This window comes from Poecile atricapillus, chromosome 13, assembly GCF_030490865.1.
Source record: "Poecile atricapillus isolate bPoeAtr1 chromosome 13, bPoeAtr1.hap1, whole genome shotgun sequence".
Taxonomy (NCBI): Eukaryota; Metazoa; Chordata; class Aves; order Passeriformes; family Paridae; genus Poecile; species Poecile atricapillus.
Genome location: NC_081261.1, coordinates 15,828,608 through 15,849,281, shown reverse-complemented (window position 1 = coordinate 15,849,281; position 20,674 = coordinate 15,828,608). Strand labels below are relative to the sequence as shown.

Here is a 20,674-nt window from a genome sequence, read left to right as displayed (position 1 = left end):
CCACCTCCTCCAGCAGAGAAACCACTGCAACCCTTCCAATGATGCTGAAGCTGGGACCCCAGCGAGGAGACCAAGGAAGTTGGAGTGGATGTTTCCTCTCCCCAGACATCTTGCATCAACACCCAAACAAAAACTGTGCCTGCAGTTCATGTTGAAGTCCCACATCCCTGGAGTAGGTTGGTGGTTTCAGAAGAGAAAGGCATGAAGAGGCATGTTCTCCTTTATCCCCATTTCTAAAATTCTAATTCTTCCAGTTCTGGACAGATATGGGGATGTTTCCTGCCTCTCTGTCCCTTCTTTGACTTCATTTTTCTGTTTCCATTCCCAGGATAGGGACCATCTCTACCATCCCACTCTCCCCTGGTCAGTGCCAGGGACTTTGTCTCCCTGAGACACACCCCACCATCCCCATCTTCTCCAGGGAGCTTTGCAGATCCTCCAGGCCTCCCTTTTCTCCCCCACCAGCCCTACTTCTTTCCTCTCTGTCTGAGAGATCAGTCATCGAGGGTGTCAACGCACACGCACCCGACTCCCCCGGGAGGATGGGGAGCTGGAAGCTGGGGGTGGTGTTCTGCTGCGAGAAGGCAAAGCTGCCATCAGCAGCTGCTTTGATCTGGAGACAATTACAGACGAGTGTAGGACCCTGCTCCACTCAGCCAATAAATAATGGAATTTGTGTGTTGACACAGACAGATTTCCCCCAAACTGTCAGAGAAGGGGAGACAGAGTGAGTGAACGGGAGCCCGAGAGGCTGGAGGGAAAGGGAGAGAAGCAGGAAGGGGAAGGAATGAAGTGGGCCTGTGGGGAAACAGGGAGAAGGGGGAAAAAAAAGAAGTTTGGGAAGGCAACACTGATGAGGGGGAGCTGGGCAGGGAGGAGAAGGAGCCTAAGGAACACATATTTGTAGAGGGGAAGGAAAATCAAGACAGGAACTGTGGGTGGAAAGGAGGAGGGGGGGAGTGCTGCATACGCAGCTGGAAGCAGAGGGAAAAAAAATCTGAAGGTGGAAAAGAAAGAGAAGGAGGAACAAAGGCATGGCAGTGTCCCCGGGGCTCCCCGGCTGCCTGGCAGATCACACGCTCTCCGAGCAGGGACCATATTCCCGCAGCCCTCCGCACAGCGGCCCTGACCCCCCCGAGGCGCTCAGCACTGCGGAGCTGGCGATGGGGAGGCACGCATGAGTTGGTGAAATGGTGCCACTGGTGTGCAGCCAACAGCAGAAATTTCCTCTGAGATCACAAGTCCCTGAAAAACCTCCTGTGGATGCCCTGTCCCCATGCTCCCCCTGCTCCTCCCCATCTCCCTCTCCCTGCTCCCTCTCCAGCCTGGAGCTGTTTGTTCTCTGGCTGGTGATGGTTTTGTACTTCACTTACGACAAAGCAAAACCTCCCTTGAGCTCAGGAGCCCCACACTGAGCCCAGCAGAAACCGTTCATCCAGCAACCCTCCAACCTGGCTGCAGCAACAGACCTGACAGGGATGGGGGAGACACTGGGGTTATCTTCTTCCCCCCACTTTGGAGCACTCAAGAGCCCCATTTGTTCCCTCTTGGCCCCATCTGTGGCCTGAGCTGGCTCAGCCCCAGAAATTGACTGTGTGGAGTATGGCCCAATTTGCCAAGGTCTCCAGGCCAAGCACCACTTCACTGTGGATGTCCCTGGCTCCCAGCTTGATCCTTTTTGCAAAAGCTGGCAACCAAGTTTCCCATCCAAGCTCCAGATGGGAAGCAAATACCTCCCAGCCCAGGGATTCTCTCCTCTACAAATCTTCACCTCGTCCTATCTCTGCCTTCCACCCTTTCCTCAACCAATGCCCAGAGAAGCTGTGGCTGCTCCATGCCTGGAAGTGTTCAAGGCCAGGTTTGACAGGGCTTGGAGAAGCCTGGTCTGGTGGAAGGTGTCCCTGCCCATGGCAGGGCACTGGAACTGGCTGATCTTCAAGGTCCCTTCCAATCCAAACCACTACAGGATCCTATGATCCCTATTCTCTTTTGCAGCAACCCCAGCCCTAATCAGGGATTGAACCTTTACCCTTGCACAGATCAGATTCTCCCCTGGGGACACCTGATTGCCCCCACACAAGGAAGGCAGGACAGGATAGAGACTGGACCAAGCATTGACTGATCCTGGTGGCTCTCAAGACACAAGGGCTCCACAGATGGGAGGGGACAGGAATACTGGAGTCATGTGGGGTGGTGTCACAGCACTGATGGGACTGGTGGGAGCGTGGGACACCCAGGAGCCTGGACAGAGCAGGGGTTTGGTGGAACAAACTCCCAGCACCACTGTACCAGGTCAAAGCCAGGCAGGAGGGAGGATTTCCAGGGATATTGCCTATGGATGCTGTTTAGCTTTAACACTGGCAAATGGCAGGAACGCTTGCCTAACTGGGGCAGCAGTAGCTTGTGGCCTGAGCAGTGGGAGGACTGGAGCTCCTGCCAAGCGCTTAAATCTTGCAGGATATAAAACTGGTGTAAATTGCTGGAAAAACAGGTCTTTCTGCTAATAAAGTCAAAGGGAATGATTCAGCTAGCCCAGATGGTAACACACAGGGTCAGGCTGGGACCCCTTCTCCAGAATCACCTCAGGTCTCTGGTCCCAGTCATTTTACTGGGATAGTGGGAATGCTGCTGCTGCTCCTCTAGTTCCAAGCAGGATGCATAGAGGGTGAGGGGAATACGGATCAGCAGGAGAGGGCAGGGCTGAGGAACTGCTGTCCAGAAGCATTCCAGGGTGCCCAGGAAGGAAAGAAAGAAGAGCAGCTGGGTATTTGTGCTCAGCCCCTCCACAAGGTCTCAGCCCCTCATCTCAGGATGAGGCCAGGGAAGATGTCTGGGAGAGAGGAAGTGGAGGTGGCAAGACAGATTTATGGTTTTCTGGAGTCTGCTGTGATGCTCAAGTACTTCTCCAAACACTGACATCAATATTTAGTAGGATGGACATGAGGGAGGCTAGCTCAAGCTGAGCACAGTCCCCAGCCTTCCTTCCAGGTCCTCCAAGCCACAGGTCACGAGGAACTTGCACCTCTGCCCAGGCACTGGGAACAAGCACCAAGCTGGCTCCAGGCACCTCAAAGCTTTTTCACATTGAGAGCAGGCAGGACATCCCAGCCTGGATGAGCAAACCATACAAAACATCTCTACTTACTCCACCAGATCCCAGTTTTAACTGGAAGAGCTGATGAGAACCAGTAGGGACAGAGCACCCTGGCCTTGTTCACTAGTGAGAAGAAGAAAGGGAGCTGCAGAGCTGGGTCTTCTCTCTCTCCAAGTAAAACCCCCAAGTCTTGACCCATATGGGTACATCCAGCACCTTAAATTCAACATGGAGATGGTGAATGCTAACAAGGAGTCATGGAGAACCACTGCTCCAGCACTGGGGGCTGAGAGCCAAGGGTTAACACCTCGCTAAGCAGTGGTGGAAGCAAAGGGTTAACATGGCTGGTACAGGGAATGTTATCTGTCTCTTCTCTAAATATTATTTCCTCCCATGAAACCAGCTTTTCATCCTTGGCTAGAGGCAGCTCCCGCTGCTGGGAATCCAGCAGGAGCTTGTATCTGCTGCCGCACACACCACTGCTCCCAGCAAGCTGCCGAGACAAAGAGCTGCGCTCCCCCGGCGCGAGCAGCCCCAGCATGGGGAGCTGGGGCTGGGGCTTTGGCCCCCAGGGTGCAGGTGGCCTCGGGATGGGCTCGGGGATGACAGGCTTTACACCAAAGATGAATCTCGTGATTGAAAGCACTGCACTGTGGAGGGATTTCCTCCCTGTCCTGCAGGGACCAGGAGCAGCAGGCAGGGACAGGCAGGGCCCAGAGGCAGGAGGCTGTGCAAACCTCATCACCGCCCCAGGAAGGTTTCTGTGGGGCTGCTCATTTCACACCTCGCCCCTTGGGTGTGCCAGGATGGACAAGAACATCAGGATACACCTGATGGAAAGCCAAGACAGCAGCCACTGGCTCCAAGGTCACAAGCTGGAAAAGATGGGGGGGTGCAGGGCAGCCTCTGCCCCCTTCTCAGCAGCACATTTAGGGGCTGGGTGTCTGCAAAGCTGGTGGCTGGAATAAAATGGCTGCTGCTAAATCTTCTCTGAAACATCCTAAACTTTTAATGTGTATGAAACCATGGCAGCATCCCTTTCGCACCCCGGAGGGCACAACGGCGCGAGCGTCTCCGCTCTCCCATTCAGCCGGAGCCACGTGCTGCAGCCTGAACAGCGCTAGGAACGTGGCTGGAATGAAAGTCTCCCTCCCAGCCCGTGTGCTCAGAGAGCCAAAGTCAAAGGATTGCCAAGTTAAAAGGGTCAAACCTCCAAGGACAGCTGTATCTGACTGGCTATATATCATTTCAATAGCATCTTCAACGGGGATTATAATCTGAATTGAAGCGGAAAGACCTGAGGCAATGAAGCTGTCAGCAGGCTAAGATTAAGGAATTAAAACAGCAGCACAACATTACAGGATTTGTTCTAGATGTATTAGAAAGAGCAGGCTAAACACTGCAGCCTTCCCCAGGCTGGAAATTTCATACGAGCACGGAGAAGGGCAAGCGCAAGGATTTCATCAATATACATAAAAAGAGAGAGGAGAGCGAGACAGAGCTACGAAAACCCAGCCATGCAAAATATAAATCCTAACTGCAGACGGAAATGAGTCACACAAGGTTTGACTGAGGTAAATAAAAGCAGAAATGAAGTGGATTTAGGGGAAGGCAGAGGTGAAAAGACACTGACAGCCAGTAGACAGGAAAAAAATGGCCATTAATATACTAAGGCTGGTAAAACTGGAACACAGCCCAGCCTGTCTTGGACTGCCTGATGGGAATGCAGGTCCCCAGCCCTGAACTCCCCCTTCCATATTCTTACACCCATCTCCAGAATTACATAAAAAAGTCAAGCATTATGGCAATGATCTGCCTTGGGCAGCTGGGAGCTGAGCCAGGAGAGGAGGGCACACACCTCACCTCTGCCACCACTGGGGTCCCCAGAAGGCCACCCCAGCTCTGTGCTGCTGGGAGACACCAGCAGCTCTTCTCGGTGGGAAACAGAAGCTCTCAAAATAAACAAGGCATCAAACCTCCACCAAAAGGCCCATTAAAACATTCCATTTATTTCTGGCAAATTGAACTCAACTTTCTCTCACTGGCTCTATCCTACACCAGTCAAGGGGAGAAATTTTTCCCCTACCTTAATTATGGGATAAAACACAAAGAAAGGGAGGCAAGTCTCCCTTGCAGATAAAACACACAGGAAAATTTCAGCAACCCAGACTCCATGCAGCCCCCAGCCCTGCTCAGCACAAGCCATAAAGATGCACCTCTCACACTGCTTGCTGCGGCACATTTCCTTCATTATGAGCCTAAAAGCAACTGAATCCCTCTCAGCATCTCAAACACAGCTTGGGTGACAAGTAGGGCCTGGTTGACAACTAGATTAATCCTGAACCAGGCCACCTGTGCAGAATGTGCACTTTATTGGCAAAAAAAATGTACCCAACAGAGCACTTCCCTGCACACACACGGCCACAGAGCAGCTGAGCAGCCAGATCTAGGACACAGAAGGAGAAGGGAAGCTAATGAGAGGCAGAGCTTGATCTGCAGCACAGGTAGAGCATGGAATCGCTTTTCAACTCTTCCAGCCAACTTCTACTGGGAGATTTACATACAAGTCCTCGATCAAGTCTTTGAAGAGTTATCCAGAGTTCCCTGGGTAAAAACAAAGTGTTTAGAGAAAGAGGAGAGTCCAGAGCTGCTCAGTGGTTCTTTTTGGTTGAGCCAAAACCAGAGAAACCCATCACAGCTGCCATTTCATCATCCTCTTCAAAGGTCAAATCTTCCTCCGCCCGCCTCTTCTTCTCTCTCTGCTTCTCCTTCTTGTAGGCTTTGGCCTTCTCCTCCTGCAGCAAGGGACACAACAGCAAAACAATTTGCACCTCCTGAGCTGAAGGAGTTTTGAGACACAAGGTACTTAACACAATTAACACAGATCCTGCCCACGGTAGCCAAGCTGTGCCTGAGGAAACAAACAGCAGAAATCCTGACCTGCAGCCTTCAAGGACAAAGTTCACCAGTGAATCCAGACCACCCCATTTCCCAGGCCAAGAGCAGAGCCACACACACAAATAGACAAAATGAAGCATTATCAAACCTTCTCTTCTGAGCAAACATCACAAGTTTTGCCTGGAATCGAGGCTGAGACAAGCAGGAGCTGGTTTGCAAGCAGGAGGCCATCCCTTGTCCGATGCTTCGTGCCAGTGACTGTGATGCCTGCTGGCTCTCAGCCTGGCAGAGTGACAGCTGCTCACTGGAACAGAAGCCGAAGCTCTGAGCAGCTTTGAGGGGGGCTTTGGCATCAAAGAGTTTGCACTGCTCTAATCAAAGTGTTTTGCTCTGTGAGGATCACGAGCCCTGGAACAGAGCCAGGTTTGTACTGGGTGACACCGAAGCATGGCTTCAGCTCCCAACTTAGCAACTGCTCCCACCATTCTCATCACCATTTGCTGTGCTCCTGAACACAGCCATGCCCTGGAGAAAGCTACACCAGGAGTTGCCGCTGATTTCCTTCTTGCCATCCATTGAGTGGCAGCAGCTTTTCAACCAACAGCACTCCCTTTGGTGCTGGGGCACCTCCCTCCTATTCCCCAAACAGATGGGGCTCAGCAGCACCACAGCCTGCCTGAGAGCAGAGCATGGGGCTGCTCAACACCCCAAAGAGCTCCCCTGTGGTGAAGCAAAGCTCAGGGCTTGGGCAGGGAGACTCAAAAAAAGGCAGGGATTTGTAACCTTGGGTTATGTGGCTGCTGATAGAGGAGAAGGACCCACAGAAGCTTCTCAGCTGTCAGAACTTTGTTGGGTCTTCAAATAATTGATTTTCATGTTTACTAACACCTAAGCCCCAGCTTGAGAGAAATCTGCTGTCTTTTATCACCTCCTCGCACATCTTGCACCACAGCACACTATTCACAAAGCCCTTCTACACTTGAAGAGGCCACACAGAAGCAAGTGCCCTGTGGAAGGGGATTCCAGCAATCCTAAGAGCTGTGGAAGATAATGGATGAAGATGCAGATCCACTACCAGACCACACAAGTGGGAGACAAAAAACGGACTTGTGCTGCTCTCAGTGGAACTCTGAACCATCAAAAGTTACTCTCACACAGAAAGAGGGGAAAAGGGTTTCCAGGAACATGAATACAAACTCTTCAAAAGCAGAAAAACAAACCCCACTCATAGGAGCAGATAAGAAGCCCATGCTACCAACAACACTTCTGAGGAACAAAAGTAGGAACCAGGGTTCATTTCCTCTGAAAAAAAATTTCTTTGCTTCCTCAGTTGCTGCCCAGACTCACCTCCTCACGGAGTTCCTTCATCCTCTCCTCAAAGTCATAATCCTTCTGCTTCTCCTCCATCTTCTTCTTGTTCACCTCAAAGCGTTTCTTCACCTGGTCCAGTGTGGAACGCTCCACCCGCATGGACATGCCCAGATTCCTCTGGTCTGGAGAACAGCAGTGGAATTGGCAGTGTTCAGCAACACTTCAGTGTTCTGCACAAAGTCTCCATCCCTGATCCCAATTTAAACAGCACAGCATCACCCTGCAGCTTGTCATCCCCCTCGAAGAACCTTCCAGGGCCAGACTAAGGACTTCTTAGGTTGTGGAGGTGGGCTTTAGGGGGGATACCATAACCCACACAAGCAGTGGCCACAACAAATACAACAGTACTTGTAACAAGAACACAGGCTATTCTTTAAAGGTTCCTTATTTGGATGCTCCCTGTCATGTTGGTGCTCTGATGCTTCAGGAAATTTAATCTTGGACCAGTGGAATAAAAAAGGGTTGGAGTGTTGAAAAAGGAGCCAGAATAAAACTGACAGGCTGGCATCTCTCAGCTGTGGGCGATGCTAAACAAGACATGAGTGGCACTCGGAGATCCTGATTACACAGGACATTCCTAGCTAAAGCAGAGAATATAAAGTCAGGCCTCTGATTCAGTGGCTCTTCAGAGCAGATTCACAGTTTCTCACTTCTGGGTAAGCCTATGCTGATGGAGCTCCCCCAGAAATGTCTCCAACCCACATTCCTGAGTGGATCCAAACAGCCTGTTCACTGCAGCAGCCCTGCACAGGTTTGTCCCACAGATGCAGCAGCACTTGGAAGCTTAAACTACACACCAGGAATTAGCAAAAGGGCTGCCAAGAATAAGCAGGTTTGAGCCAGATTTATTGACTGATTTAAAAGTTCCCAGACATACTAAGGTAAAGTGCAACCAGCCACTTTCCAAACCCAGCTCAACCCTACAACTCATGCCCATCCATACAGCCACGCCAGGATTTTTGATTCCAGATTCTCTCATATGAACCTCTTGCTCATCTCCCAGCATTTCAAACAAGGCAGCTTGGCACCTTCCTCTCATTCACATAAATCACAAGTTTTTAAAACACTGTGTTTTCTTTCCTGAGCTACAGAAAATCAGTCCTCAGGTTTGTTCTGAGCCTCCTGTTCTCAAACAGCCTCGTGTGCAGGTCTGGAGCACACACATCCCTGTCTTTTTGTAAAAGGGTGATTTTCTGACTTCCACAAGGAGCCAAAAACACCTTCATGAGCAGGAACAACATGCAAAATGTGTCAGTCTGTCCTGCTGCTCCTTTACTTTCTCTACATTCCCCACTCTCTGAACATTCAAGCAGAAGCAATATCCACAGTCAGATCAATGAGGGCATAGTCCTGATCCATACTCTGGAGCTCAGGAATCATCCAGTTCTGAGCTTTATACTCAACTTCTACAAAGAGAAATTTCTGATCCAAAAATGGGCTACTCCCAGACCTTTTACTTATCTAAGTACTTCTTTACAGATTCAGCACTGTAAAAAGCCTCTCTCCAAATTTACAGAGGAGACATCGTGATTTGGGGGGTGGACTAGATGACCTCTGAGAGTCCCTTCCAACCCAAACTATTCTAGAATTTTCTGACCCTGGGTTTCTCACAGCACTGACATGATGGATGGGGAAAATACGTCCACCAAGCAGAGTACACCAATCACTGTTTCTTCCGTGAAGGTGGTCCAGCACTCTGGAAGGTGTCAGGAGACAAGGGCAGCACCTCCACAGCTCTCATGATGAGCTTCTACATCGTGATCTCCTAAGCTCCCTGATCCATGGATAAGTGTTCAGCCCTCAGATATGGGTGATGCACAAAAGGAACAGCCCCTCCAACTCAACCAACCCTGCAGTGAGGCAAAGAAACAGTCCTTACGTTTTTTGCCATTGATGTGATCCAAGAAGTTGATGGAATCTTTCACCACACAGTCACATACGTTACAGTAATACCTGTCAGGAGAGACAGAAAAAATAAACCCCAAATCATGAGACAAAGCCCAACCCACAGAACGGATATGTGACACAATCTGCACGTCACTGGGGATTCAGGACACTTCTCCAGGACAAGAGGGCCCCAGTGAAGAGCAAGGGCAAGGCCACACCCAATGGACAGGGCTCCCATGGAGGTACTGACCCTTATACCAACACCCCTCTGACATGACAGAAACCAAATTCTGAGCTGCTCTGCAAGATACCAGCCACAGCATTTTCCCCTTCCAGTCACACTCCATTGGGTGGGATGGACTTTGTGGCACAGCCTGCTCTCCCCAAGGCAGAGCTGGCCAGCAGCCCATGTTTCCACACCACAGCCTCTCATCTGGCTGCCAGGTAAGTGCTACCATCCCTATCACCTGCCAGTGCAGCTCCCTGATGAGCACAGCTGTGCTTTCTGCCCACCTTAAGAGCTGCTGCAAAAGTCCAGCCAGGGGCTGAACCACCATCCCTGGATGCTGGTCAGGGCTGCACATCTCCCTGGCACTACTGCCCAGGGAGACACAGGGTCACTCCTGAGATGACACAAACTCAACACATTCTTTTCATGCTTTTGATGGCTTAGGGTGAGCTCAGAACCCTTTCAGACTTTAGTAGAACACGATTCACACAAACAGTGGCCAAACACCATTCCTAAGGACAGCATTTGGATGTTTCTCCCATTCCCAGTGCAGATACCCAAATCAGCAGCAGTCCTGGTCTCAGGGCAAGCAGGTCTGGCTAAAGATACCCAAGCAGGCAGCAGAGATCTCCCTCTGTTGGTCCTACAGGTGGGCAACACTCATACCAAGGAATAATTTCCAAAGGGGCTCAGCCTGCTGGGTCTCTTCCATATGTTACCCCAGGACACACAGTTTAGGTGTAGAAAAATGCAGCCCCATCCCAGGCTCCAAACACAGGACAGCAGCTCCTGGTGCCCTCTGAGAGGTCCCTGCTGTGTCACAGCGTCCCAGTCTAACCAGCATGACTCTGAGACTTCAATAAGATCACAACCTACCCTCCCATCTCTGACTGAGGGGTAGTTTTGGTGATGACAATGGTTTTGCCCAGCTTGGATTCCAGGTCCACTTTGTAGTCTCGGTGCCGCAGAAGTTCCCTTTTGACAGGCTGAGCTGGTTTGCCTAAAACATAAACAAAAGGTCAAGCTTGACATGCTGGATTTCACATTCCCCTTGGTGCAGAGGTACCTGCTGGGTATCTGGGACTACCTGATCCATGTAGAAAAGGCACCTTTGTTTTTAAATCAGTACAGGATATAATTTCCTCCTCACTGGTTCCTGGTTCCTATTAGAACCAGGTACATACATCTCTGAGGTACTGCCAGCACTGCCTTGAGTCATATTCTGAGATCTTGTTTCCAGCAACTGACTGTTCCCCCCCTTCCCCAAACAAGAGTCAGCCCCTCAAAGGTTCTCAGTAATTTCTTTAGACCAAAAAATATACTCAGTGGCAAACAAAAGAGAAAGGGTAGAAGCAAGCCAGCTCTTTCCCTTTGGGATTTGACTTTTCACTGCTCTCCCTCCCAAATTCCAAGGGTTTGGGAGCCTCACTGCCAATCCAGCACAGCTTGCCTGGAGCCAGCACACTACTCACCATCTTTCTTTTCTCTCTCCTCTGTGAGCCGCTTCTCTGCGAGTTTCTCATATTCATCCTTGTCCCACTTCCGGCGGAAGTCCAGGTTCTTAGTCTGGGAGGAAAACAAAGTTCATTAACATTTATTATACAGTCTGACCACCTCTGAGGGGAAATAGAGGTGGAATCACTTGGCCTGTGAGGCCAGTGCAGTAAATTAGGAGAATTATATCCCCCTGTCCTCTGTTTTCCATCCAGGAATTATGGATGTGGTTTAAGATCATCACTCTCAGCACGCCTCTAGCTACTACTAGAATAATTTCAGAGCACTAAAAGAAGAAATGAGTTGATCTTAACAGCTCCTGAGATGATCATCCAGGCTTTTGCCTTGAAAATCAGATTCAAATGGGATTGAAACTGATGGATCTCAGACCTGGGAAGTGCCCCCTGACAAACACAGCAGTAGGAGTACAGGGGTCCTCAAAACCCCTGTTTTGACTCTTCCAGAAGTCAAAAGAATCCAAGCTGCAATGTCAAACAAAGAAGCTGTGAAACAGCCTGAGCTACAGAGAGTGTGATTACACTGCAGGAGCAGGGAAGGCTGTGCCTGTCTGCTCTCAGCAGTGTCTACATGTTGCAGGCATCAAAGTACCGAACTTGCCATGAAATCACAGGCACCAGTGCAGGATTTCCAAGTGAGCACATGTACAAGCAAACCAGAACAAGCTCTGAAACCCTCTCCGTCAAGGCAGGGCTTTGAGGTACCAGGGAAGCACCTGTACAAAATCCACAGGTTTTGCTGTCCTGATCCTGCAGCTTTACATAGGGAAGGGCAGAAACACCTCCAAGGCTTGCTGGCCCTTTGGGAGCTCCACAGAATTATTTGGCAGTGACAGGACACTTTAATAGAATCCTGGAATGGTTTGAGTTGAAAGGACCCTAAAGATCATCTTGTTCCACATCCCCTACCACAGGTAGGGAGACACCTTCCACTATCCCAGGTTGCTCCAAGCCCTGTCCAACCTGGCCTTGAACACTTCCAGGGATCCAGGGGCAGCCACGGCTTCTCTGGGAAACCTGTGCTGGGCCCTCACCACTGGCAGAGGGAAGAATTTCTTCCCAGTATCCCATCTAACCCTGCCCTCTGGCAGTGGGAAGCCATTCCCCATTGTCCTGTCACTCCGTGCCCTTGTTCAAAGTTCTCATCCAGCTCTCCTGGAGCCCCTTTAGGCACTGGAAGGTTCTCCAAGGTCTCTCTGGACAGAGACTGGTGTTCAGTCTTCCCTAGGCTGAACATCCCCAGCTCTCTGTCTCCACAGCAGAGGGGCAGCAACCTGTGGAGCACGTCCATGGCCTCCTCTGGGCTCACTCTACCAGGTCCATGTCTTTCCTATGCTGGAACCCTAGAGCTGGACACAGCATGTGCATGAAGACAGGCTGAATTTGGGTGAAGCTGACATTGAAGAATACAGGCGGCTTTTTTGGGTGGATTTCTCTCAGTCCCCAGTGCTGAGGGCAGAAGTGATCAGACAAGAATTCCTATTCCACTCACATCCACTCTGACCAACCCAGCTCATGCTCTTCCCAGCATTTTCCCCCTCTGCAGCTCAGGCCCCTACACCTGGGATCAGTCACGGTTTCACTCAGCCACTTTTCCTGAATTTCCTGAGCAGATAACCCTGCTTTGGATAGAGCTGCATTTCCCTCAGCGTGGCAGGGAGAGCTTCTCAGTTTCACATTAAAGAAAGGACAAGATGTATTTAAAAACACCTCTGGGGGAGAAGGACCCCCCCCACACACACCCCACCACCTTCTCCGTTCAGCCAAATCAAGAATCCAATCACAATCCAAAGGACACAAATCCCATTTGGAGCTACAGCAGCAGCACAGCCATTTAAAGTTCTCTCCTCTGGCAATCCTTCAAATGGAACGAACAACTACTGATAGGGATGAAAATGCCTTGGGGAGGCGTAGAAAAATTCTCATTTATTCCCAGAGCTTCTTAAGCACTTTAAGGATGTCGTAACAGGTTTTATTAACCACCCTGAGCAAAAGAAAAGAAAATATCACTGAGTGTAAATTAATGTTTGGGGGTATTTTCCAGACTCTCCTGCATGCCAGGCATTATCACAAATTGTAGCTGGTGGGAGCCTGCAGAGGGGGAGGTTTATTAGCTACTTCTCTCTCCTGTTGCAATAAAAGGAAAAGAGTCTTTTGCAGCTCTTTTACCAATCTGCCTCATCCAGGCGTGGGGAAAGAAATTAAACTAAACTGCGTGACAAGATCTTGGTTCGACAATATTTGAAGGGATATTTCTGAATTGCTCTGGTGGAGGCAAGGGGGCTGCAAGCCCCCCCAGATCTTTATCTCAGAGCTGTTTTGGGTGACAGAGAATATTTCCCAAATTTATAACAATGATTAATAACCAGAAGTGCCCCACAGCCTCCTGTTCCCTCTGGAGATGGACACCAATGATGAGCCCAGTATCAGCACCAAAGCCTGTTAATACAGGAGTCTCAAGCCAGGCTCAATCCAACAGGAATTCTCAGCTGGCAGCTGACAATGAGCCACAGGCTCCACCTCCCTCACAGGCAGACATCATGCTCCTGACCTCTCCCACTTCATGGAATCAATCCTGGAATGGTTTGGATTGGAAGGAACCTTGAAGGTCAGCCAGTCCCACCCCCTGCCAAGGGTTGGGACACCTTTCAGTATCCCAGGTGGCTCCAAGCCCCAGTCAACCCGGCCTTGAACATTTCCAGGGATGGGGCAGCCACAACTTCTTTGGCAGTGCCAGTGCCTCACTTCTCAGTAAGTGGCTTCCAGGAAGGAAAGATGGCCCAGAACCCCTCAAAAAACACAGCCCCTGTGCTGCTGAGAGCTTTGGGATTTCATTGGATGTGTTCAAACAGCCTGGCTCTCCAGTCAGGCTACACCTGCAGCATCTACCTTACCCATCCCATTTTAACACTCACAGAATCATTTAGGTTGGAAAAAACCTCCAAAATCATCAAATCCAGCTGTGACAGATCCCCACCTTTTCACTCAGTCCAGAGCACTGAGTGACACATCCAGTCAGTCCCTGAACACATCCAGGGATAGTGACTCCACCACCTCCCTGGACAGCCCCCTCTGGGAAATAATTCCTTCTGATTTCCAACCTAAACCTCCCCTACTCCAACTTTTGTGGCTGTTTCATCTCATCCCGTCGCTGATTGTCTGGGAGGAGAGCCCAACCCACACCTGGCTGCACCCTCCTGTCAGGGAGTTGCAGAGATGTTTCTCCATCAGGACAGGAAAAAGGCAACCCTTTCCCAGGGTAGGGAAGGGAAGGAGTCACCTGCATGAGCCATCACCCAGCCCCTGGAGATGGGCGGGGGTCCGTCCCAGGGCGCTGGAGGTGCGTGGGCACCTCCACCCCGAGGCTGAGGCAGCTCAATCGCCTCATACCCGTCTGGGACAGGCGGAGATCTGCCCCTAAGATGGGAGAATAACAAGAGCACTGCGATTGGAAAAGTCCTCTGAGATCATCGAGTCCAACCAGTGCCCCAACACCACCATGTGAACTAGACCAGGGCACTGACCACGTTCTGTCCTGTCTTAAACCCCTCCAGGGACGGCGACTGCACGTCTGGGCTGCTGGGTGGGATCGCGATGGAGCCACCGCACTTCCAGCCCTGGAGGTATCGGGGCGTCTCAGGGGAACCCCAACCTCCCACCGCCCACACACAGAGATGGAAAGAGCAGGGATGAGCCCCCTCCCGCCCCACAGACACCCGCCCACAGCGGCACCCCCGGCCCCGCCACATCCCTCATCCCGCGGCCTGCCAGCGGCCCCGAGCGCAGCGCGGCGGGGCCGTGTCCCCGGCCCTGCCATGCCCGGTAGGAGCAGCGGGGGCGGCCGAGCGGCCGGCAGCCCACACTCTGAGGGCAGCCCACACTCCGAGGGCAGCCCCGGCGGCAGCACCTACCCCGCTGCCCGACGCCATGGCGAGCTGAGGGCACAGCACCGGGAACTGTCGCGCGGCGCCGTAAAGCGCGGCCGCCCGCGCAGTCACGTGCCCCGCCGCGGTCACGTGCTCGCGCTCCCGGTGTCCCGGTACCGGCCATGCTCCGCCTCGGACCCTTCGCCGCCGCCGCCGCCGCCCGGTGCCTACCGGCGTGGCCCTGCCTCGGGCCGCTGTGCCTCGCTGGGAGCCGCGGCAGCTTCGCCCGCTCCTGGCTACCGGCCGGTGACCGCGGACCTTTGTCCCGGCAGGTGCGGGCGGCGGCGGGCGGCGAGCGGGTGCCGGTGCTGAAGACGCCCAAGGTAAAGGCGGGGAGCGGGAGCGGCGCCGGTGGGTACCGAGTGTTCCCCCGCGCCCTCGCCGCTGACGGCCGCTCTCTGTCCCGGGCAGGGCACCCGCGACCACCCCCCGGCGCAGGCGGCGCTCCGGGAGCGGCTCCTGAGCGCCGTGGTGTCCTGCTTCAAGCGGCACGGGGCGGCCGCCATCGACACCCCCGTGCTGGAGCTGCGGGTGAGGGGAGCGCTCTTCCCCTCGGTGTGGGGAGCGGACCCGGCCCGGGGGCTGTGGGGCCCCCTCTGCGCCCTCCTGTGGGGCTGGGGAGCGCTCCCTTCCCCCGGGCCTGCAGGACAGGTGTGGGAGCTCCCTCTGTGTGGGGAAGGGCAGCTGGACATTCGCTCTTGGCTCTCTTTTTAAGGGGACTCAGGTCCGAGGGTGCTGGAGGGGGGATGTGTGTAATGCCCGGTTCGTGGTGCCCGAGCTCTGTGCCCCATCTCGGGGGACCCTTCACCCCAGAGCCACCCAGGTCACCAGCCCCTCTGTCCCTCCCCAGGACACGCTGATGGGGAAGTATGGGGAGGACACCAAGCTCATCTACGAGCTGCAGGACCAGGGCGGGGAGCTGCTGGCCCTGCGCTATGACCTCACCGTATCCTGTGCTCCCAAGGGGATGGTGGCACCCTGAGGGGATGCTGGCAGACCAAGGTAGTTGCCACCTCTGCCTTGAGGGATTGCTCTTACCTGCCTGCAGGTCCCTTTGGGGCGATGGCAGTGCCCCCTTGGCCATCCCAGCTGGTCTGGCTGTCACTGTCATGACCCCACACCATCCCCCAGCCAAGGCAGGGCCCACAGCAAAGTCCCTTCCTGCTGTGGACATGCAACAATATGCTCTGCTGTACTGGTTTTATCTTCTCCCAGTTACAGTCCCCACCTCTGCTAGTGGCACCTGGAAAGGTGTTTGCTGCAGGTGTCCATTCCAGGCCTTCTGAACCTCCACATCTCAAGAAAGTCTCTTCTTCAATGTCCATATAGCTGTGCCATGCTTTGAATTCCCACTGATCACACTCTGAGAGGGTGGAATGATGAGAGAGGGTTTGTGTATGTTTGTGTATGTGATGTTGCACTGTGGGTCTGGAGGAGGAAATGGAACTGTCCCAGCGTTGAAGGAGCTCAGGTGGTTCATTGTACTCCTCCTCAGCCTGGGGGATGATCTCTCCAGAGGTCATAGAGTTATAGAATATCAAAAGTTGGAAGGGATCTGCAAGAAGTCCAGCTCATGACCCTGCACAGGGCATCCCAAGAATCTCACCATGATTGTGAAAAAAATCGGGGAGCAGTTGGCAAAGGGAAGGGGCGATGGGAGGCTTTGAGGTTCAGCTTCTACAGTGCTGGGGACCTCCATGTTAGCATCCTTAACTCCTCGGGCCCAGGTGCCCTTTGCTCGCTACCTGGCCATGAACAAGGTCACCAACATGAAGCGCTACCACGTTGCCAAGGTGTACAGGAGGGACAACCCAGCCATGACCAGGGGCCGCTACCGCGAGTTCTACCAGTGCGTGAGTGTTGTGCGCTGCCACCAAGGCCACAAGGCCAGGAGGGTTTTCCCGGCTGCAGAGCATCAGGGTGTGCCTGGTAAGGCCCCTTGGCTCTGCCAGGAGCTCCCATCACTTCTTCTGCCCCCAGGACTTTGACATTGCCGGGCAGTTTGACCCGATGATTCCCGATGCTGAGTGCCTGAAAATCGTGCACGAGATCCTGAGTGACCTGCAGCTCGGAAACTTCCTCATTAAGGTGAGACTGGGTGGGTTCTGTGTGCCACAGTGGGAAGCAGTGGTCATTGTGCCTGTGGTTTTACACAGGAGTACCTCTGCCTGCTCTAAAGCCTGACCCAGAAGTTCATCCCACTTCTCTGGCTCCTCATGGTGTCTATACAAAGGCTGGACCCTCAGCTTGGACATGCCTTGATCTGGGAATACCAGTTCTCCTGAGGCTGCAGTCAGCAGAGTTCTCTGCAGGACAAACCAGAGTCTTCTGCAGAATTCCAGCAGCTGACTAGATCCACAGAGTCACGGGATGGTTTTCATACCTCTACACCTTCTCTTTCCATGGAATTTGGGTGCTGAGGAAAAGGCATGAGGAATTGCCAATAGCTGCAGCTTCCCACACTCTAGGAAAGAAGGAATGAATTCAGGGTGTGTCCCCAAGGTAAGTGTGCCTCTCTCTCCCCCAGGTCAATGACCGTCGGATTTTGAATGGTGTGTTTGCTGTCTGTGGTGTTCCAGAGAACAAGTTCATACCTGTCTGCTCCACTGTGGACAAGCTGGACAAGGTCAGTATTGGGCTCATGGGGAGACACTTCTGGTCTTGGGATGGATGTCTAAGGCTGGGCAGTGTTGTGGCTGTTCTTGTTGTGAAGAGTGTCACAGCAGCTAAGATGGGGTCTGCAAAGGATTTGAGGAGTTCTTGGGCCTGGTTAAGAATAAAGCTTGGTGATTTGTTAAAAATTCCTGTGAGAGAGAGAGGCATGATTAGTGAGACTGCTGACTGTTCCACACAAGTTGTGCACATGTGAGCTGATGGAGGCAGTGGGTGAGGAGAACATCCTGCAGCAAATGATGCCCTTCTCTCCCCTCACAGGTGCCGTGGGATGAAGTGAGGAGTGAGATGGTGGGAGAGAAGGGGCTCTCTCCCGAGGCTGCGGATCGCATCGGGGAGTACGTCCAGCTCCATGGTGAGCACCATGGCTCGTGCCCTTGGCCTTGCTCTGGGCTGGGGATGGAAGGTGCAGGGCACACCCCCGGCTGTCTGGGGCCCCCGTGCCGGGCACTGCTGCCCTGGCACAGCTGAGACATGGCTGGTCCCCACAGGTGGGCTGGAGCTGATCGAGCGGCTTCTGCAGGACCCAAAGCTATCCCAGAACAAGCTCGCCAAGGAAGGGCTGGGAGACATGAAGCTGCTGTTTGAGTACCTGACCCTGTTTGGCATCACAGGGAAGGTGAGGAGGTGTGGGGGCAGGAGGGGGTGCTGCCCTCGTGGGCCCGTGAGCAGCCGGTGACGGGGCCGCCCTTGTGCCCCACAGATCTCCTTCGACCTGAGCCTGGCGCGGGGCCTGGACTATTACACAGGGGTGATCTTTGAGGCTGTGCTGCTGCAGCAGGAGAACGAGCACGTGGAGGAGCCCGTCAGCGTTGGGAGCGTGGCTGGAGGTGGCCGCTATGACGGGCTGGTGGGGATGTTTGATCCCAAGGGCCGGAAGGTGCCCTGTGTGGGGGTCAGCATTGGGATTGAGCGGATCTTCTCCATCCTGGAACAGAGATTGGAGGTAGGTGATGCAGGCAGTACATTGGGGAAGGCTCCAGGAAGCAAAATACCGTTTATTAGCGGTGTCCAGCTCCACAGTGCTCAAGGGAAAATAATTCTGGGGGAGAGGGTGGCTCTTCCTGTGCGTAAATATCGATGCACTGAAGACAGAGTCATTTTCTGCAGCCCATCAGGATTCAGGTGTGGGCAGCCAAGGGCAGCATTCCCTAGGAGATGTCAAGGAAATGTTAGTGACAGCCTTGAGTTCTGGGCCTGGCTCTGAGTTTTGTGCTCCAGTCACTTTGTTCTTGTGTCTTGCCTCTGAAGTTTTCTGTCCTGGGGATTGTGAAGCCATGAATTTGGTAATGACTGTGAGCTCACACTAATAAACCCCAGGAAAGTCTCTGTAGAGATTTATCATTCTGTGTTTGGTTCCAAGCCTGTGATTCCTAGCAAGTGAAGCTTAGGCAATGTATTTGTACTTGATGAATCAAAGAGACATTGGTCCCATCCAGGTGCTTGGCCAGCATCCCCTAGGAACAGCAGCACACAATTCAGTAGTGTGACACAATGCAGAATCTCTGGGGGACTCATTAAAGGTGCCCAGGTTGTCACTGTTGCTGGAGATAGATGAGCTGAGGTGTTGTGAGCTGTGGATTCCCACGGACTCATTCCCATAAATGTTCCGTGTCTGTCCCTTCAGGCTTCTGGGGAGAAACTTCGAACAACTGAGACCCAGGTGCTGGTGGCTACACCACAGAAACACCTGCTTGCTGCCAGACTGAAGCTCATCTCCGAGCTGTGGGACGCAGGGATCAAGGTAAAGGAATGACTTGGGCTTGGCAGTGTCACAGGTGAGGGAGGAGGAGCCTGAAGGGAGCTGTAGCACAGCAAGACCAACTCTATTAGTTGTGTGTCTCTCCAAGATCTGGGCCTGTCAGAGATCACAGAGTCATTTGAATTGAAAAAGACCTCAAAGATCATCAAGTCCAACCTTTAGATCTAGGCAGGCAGAAAAGAACAGGCCAGAGCAGCAAAGTGATTGCTGCAGGGTTTGGTATTGGTGCTTCACTGCAGTATTCATCAGAGTGAAGTTGGGTAGCAATTCACCCTTCCCACTCCCTCCTAGGCAGAGATGCTGTACAAGAAGGATCCTAAATTGCTGAAGCAGCTGCATTATTGTGAGGACACAGGGATCCCCCTTGCTGCCATTGTGGGAGAGCAGGAGCTGGCAGATGGAGTCGTCAAACTGCGAGATGTTGCAACAAGAGAGGAGGTGAGAATGCCCTTTTTACACCAGGTTTTAAAGTACTTCCAAGCTCTAGAGATCACTGCGGAGCTCTGGGTTTTCCCTCAGCCTTTCTTTGGGAGACCATAGCACACAGATCTATTGGGGTGACTCCAGAAAGCCAGTCACAAACTGCATTGGTATCCTCAGTCCTCAAAAGTGCTCTTCTCTAATGCTGCTCTGTTTGCTTTATAGGTTGATATCCCCAGAGAAAAGCTTGTTGATGAGATCAGGAGAAGGCTGGAGCCCTGAGAACCTCTCTGGCCGGAGCTGCTTGGCTGAAGTGCTGCACAACTGGAACGCTCCTCCAGCACCCTCAGCCATTCCCTGCCAGCTGCGGTCTGGGTAACATCCACTCACCTGAGCCTCATTGCCTCGGCTAAGGCAGTGAGAACAGAGGAGTAAGAGGGTTTTAAAAGCTATGGACAGTGCAGTCACCAGGTTAACCTCCTGGTTAGCTCCTCTGAAGGTCAAGTTTGCGGGTTCCTAACACTGCAGTCCCTGTATCTGTACAGCCATTTCCATCACTGTGGGTGGTGGTGGCACAGCTCAAACAGGATCAGGCGGAACTCCTGACTTGGGACGGGGAATCTGTGGTGTGTTGGGCACGTGTCAGCTCAGGGCGAGGGGGCAGTGGAAGGGCACCCCCGCCCCAGTTTGGGCTGCGGGGGCCGGTCCCAACCCGCAGCCGGGCGCTGCCGGCGGGCTCGGGGCTGCGGGACCGCCCCGCAGAGGAAGCACGTGTCCCATCACCGAGGGACACAGCGAGCGGCTGGAGCAGCTGCGCAGGCCGGGGCGCGCCTGGAGAGACTGTATTTTTATATATTAAACAAAAACCCCAATAATAAACCCGAACCGCGGCCTCCGGCTTTT

The 20,674-nt window shown here is 52.9% G+C and overlaps 2 protein-coding genes across 4 annotated transcripts; one reads left to right on the top strand and one right to left on the bottom strand.

The window, feature by feature from the left end:
- Positions 1–4,449: 4,449 nt before the first annotated feature.
- On the bottom strand, positions 4,450–15,044 carry ZMAT2 (zinc finger matrin-type 2). The gene is made up of 6 exons (XM_058848335.1): positions 14,902–15,044; positions 10,952–11,045; positions 10,356–10,479; positions 9,243–9,316; positions 7,340–7,485; positions 4,450–5,889 (listed from the first exon to the last, which is right to left on the bottom strand). The coding sequence occupies exons 1-6, from the start codon at positions 14,917–14,919 to the stop codon at positions 5,746–5,748; spliced, it is 600 nt and encodes a 199-aa protein (XP_058704318.1). The 5' UTR covers positions 14,920–15,044; the 3' UTR covers positions 4,450–5,745.
- LOC131583826 (histidine--tRNA ligase, cytoplasmic-like) lies at positions 14,995–20,143 on the top strand. 3 transcript variants are annotated; one of them, XM_058848331.1, is made up of 12 exons: positions 14,995–15,239; positions 15,328–15,447; positions 15,767–15,862; positions 16,644–16,769; positions 16,897–17,004; positions 17,444–17,542; positions 17,851–17,944; positions 18,081–18,208; positions 18,293–18,535; positions 19,217–19,333; positions 19,643–19,789; positions 19,997–20,143. In XM_058848331.1, exons 1-12 carry the CDS (start codon positions 15,039–15,041, stop codon positions 20,051–20,053), a joined length of 1,536 nt encoding a protein of 511 aa, XP_058704314.1. In that variant the 5' UTR covers positions 14,995–15,038; the 3' UTR covers positions 20,054–20,143. The 3 variants fall into 3 exon arrangements, with proteins under 3 accessions (XP_058704314.1, XP_058704315.1, XP_058704316.1); XM_058848332.1 differs by lacking the exon at positions 15,328–15,447; XM_058848333.1 differs by lacking the exons at positions 14,995–15,239; positions 15,328–15,447; positions 15,767–15,862 and having other exon boundaries at positions 15,882–16,765.
- Positions 20,144–20,674: the final 531 nt, after the last annotated feature.

Coding starts and splice junctions, on each gene's coding strand:
- ZMAT2 (XM_058848335.1), bottom strand. Junction 9,317..10,355: donor CCTCAGTCAGAGATGGGAGG/GTAGGTTGTGAT, acceptor CTCTCCTGACAG/GTATTACTGTAACGTATGTG. Junction 7,486..9,242: donor TCACATCAATGGCAAAAAAC/GTAAGGACTGTT, acceptor GCTGTTCTCCAG/ACCAGAGGAATCTGGGCATG.
- LOC131583826 (XM_058848331.1), top strand. CDS start 15,039: ATGCTCCGCCTCGGACCCTTCGCCGCCGCCGCCGCCGCCCGGTGCCTA. Junction 15,240..15,327: donor CGGTGCTGAAGACGCCCAAG/GTAAAGGCGGGG, acceptor TGTCCCGGGCAG/GGCACCCGCGACCACCCCCC. Junction 15,448..15,766: donor CCCCCGTGCTGGAGCTGCGG/GTGAGGGGAGCG, acceptor GTCCCTCCCCAG/GACACGCTGATGGGGAAGTA.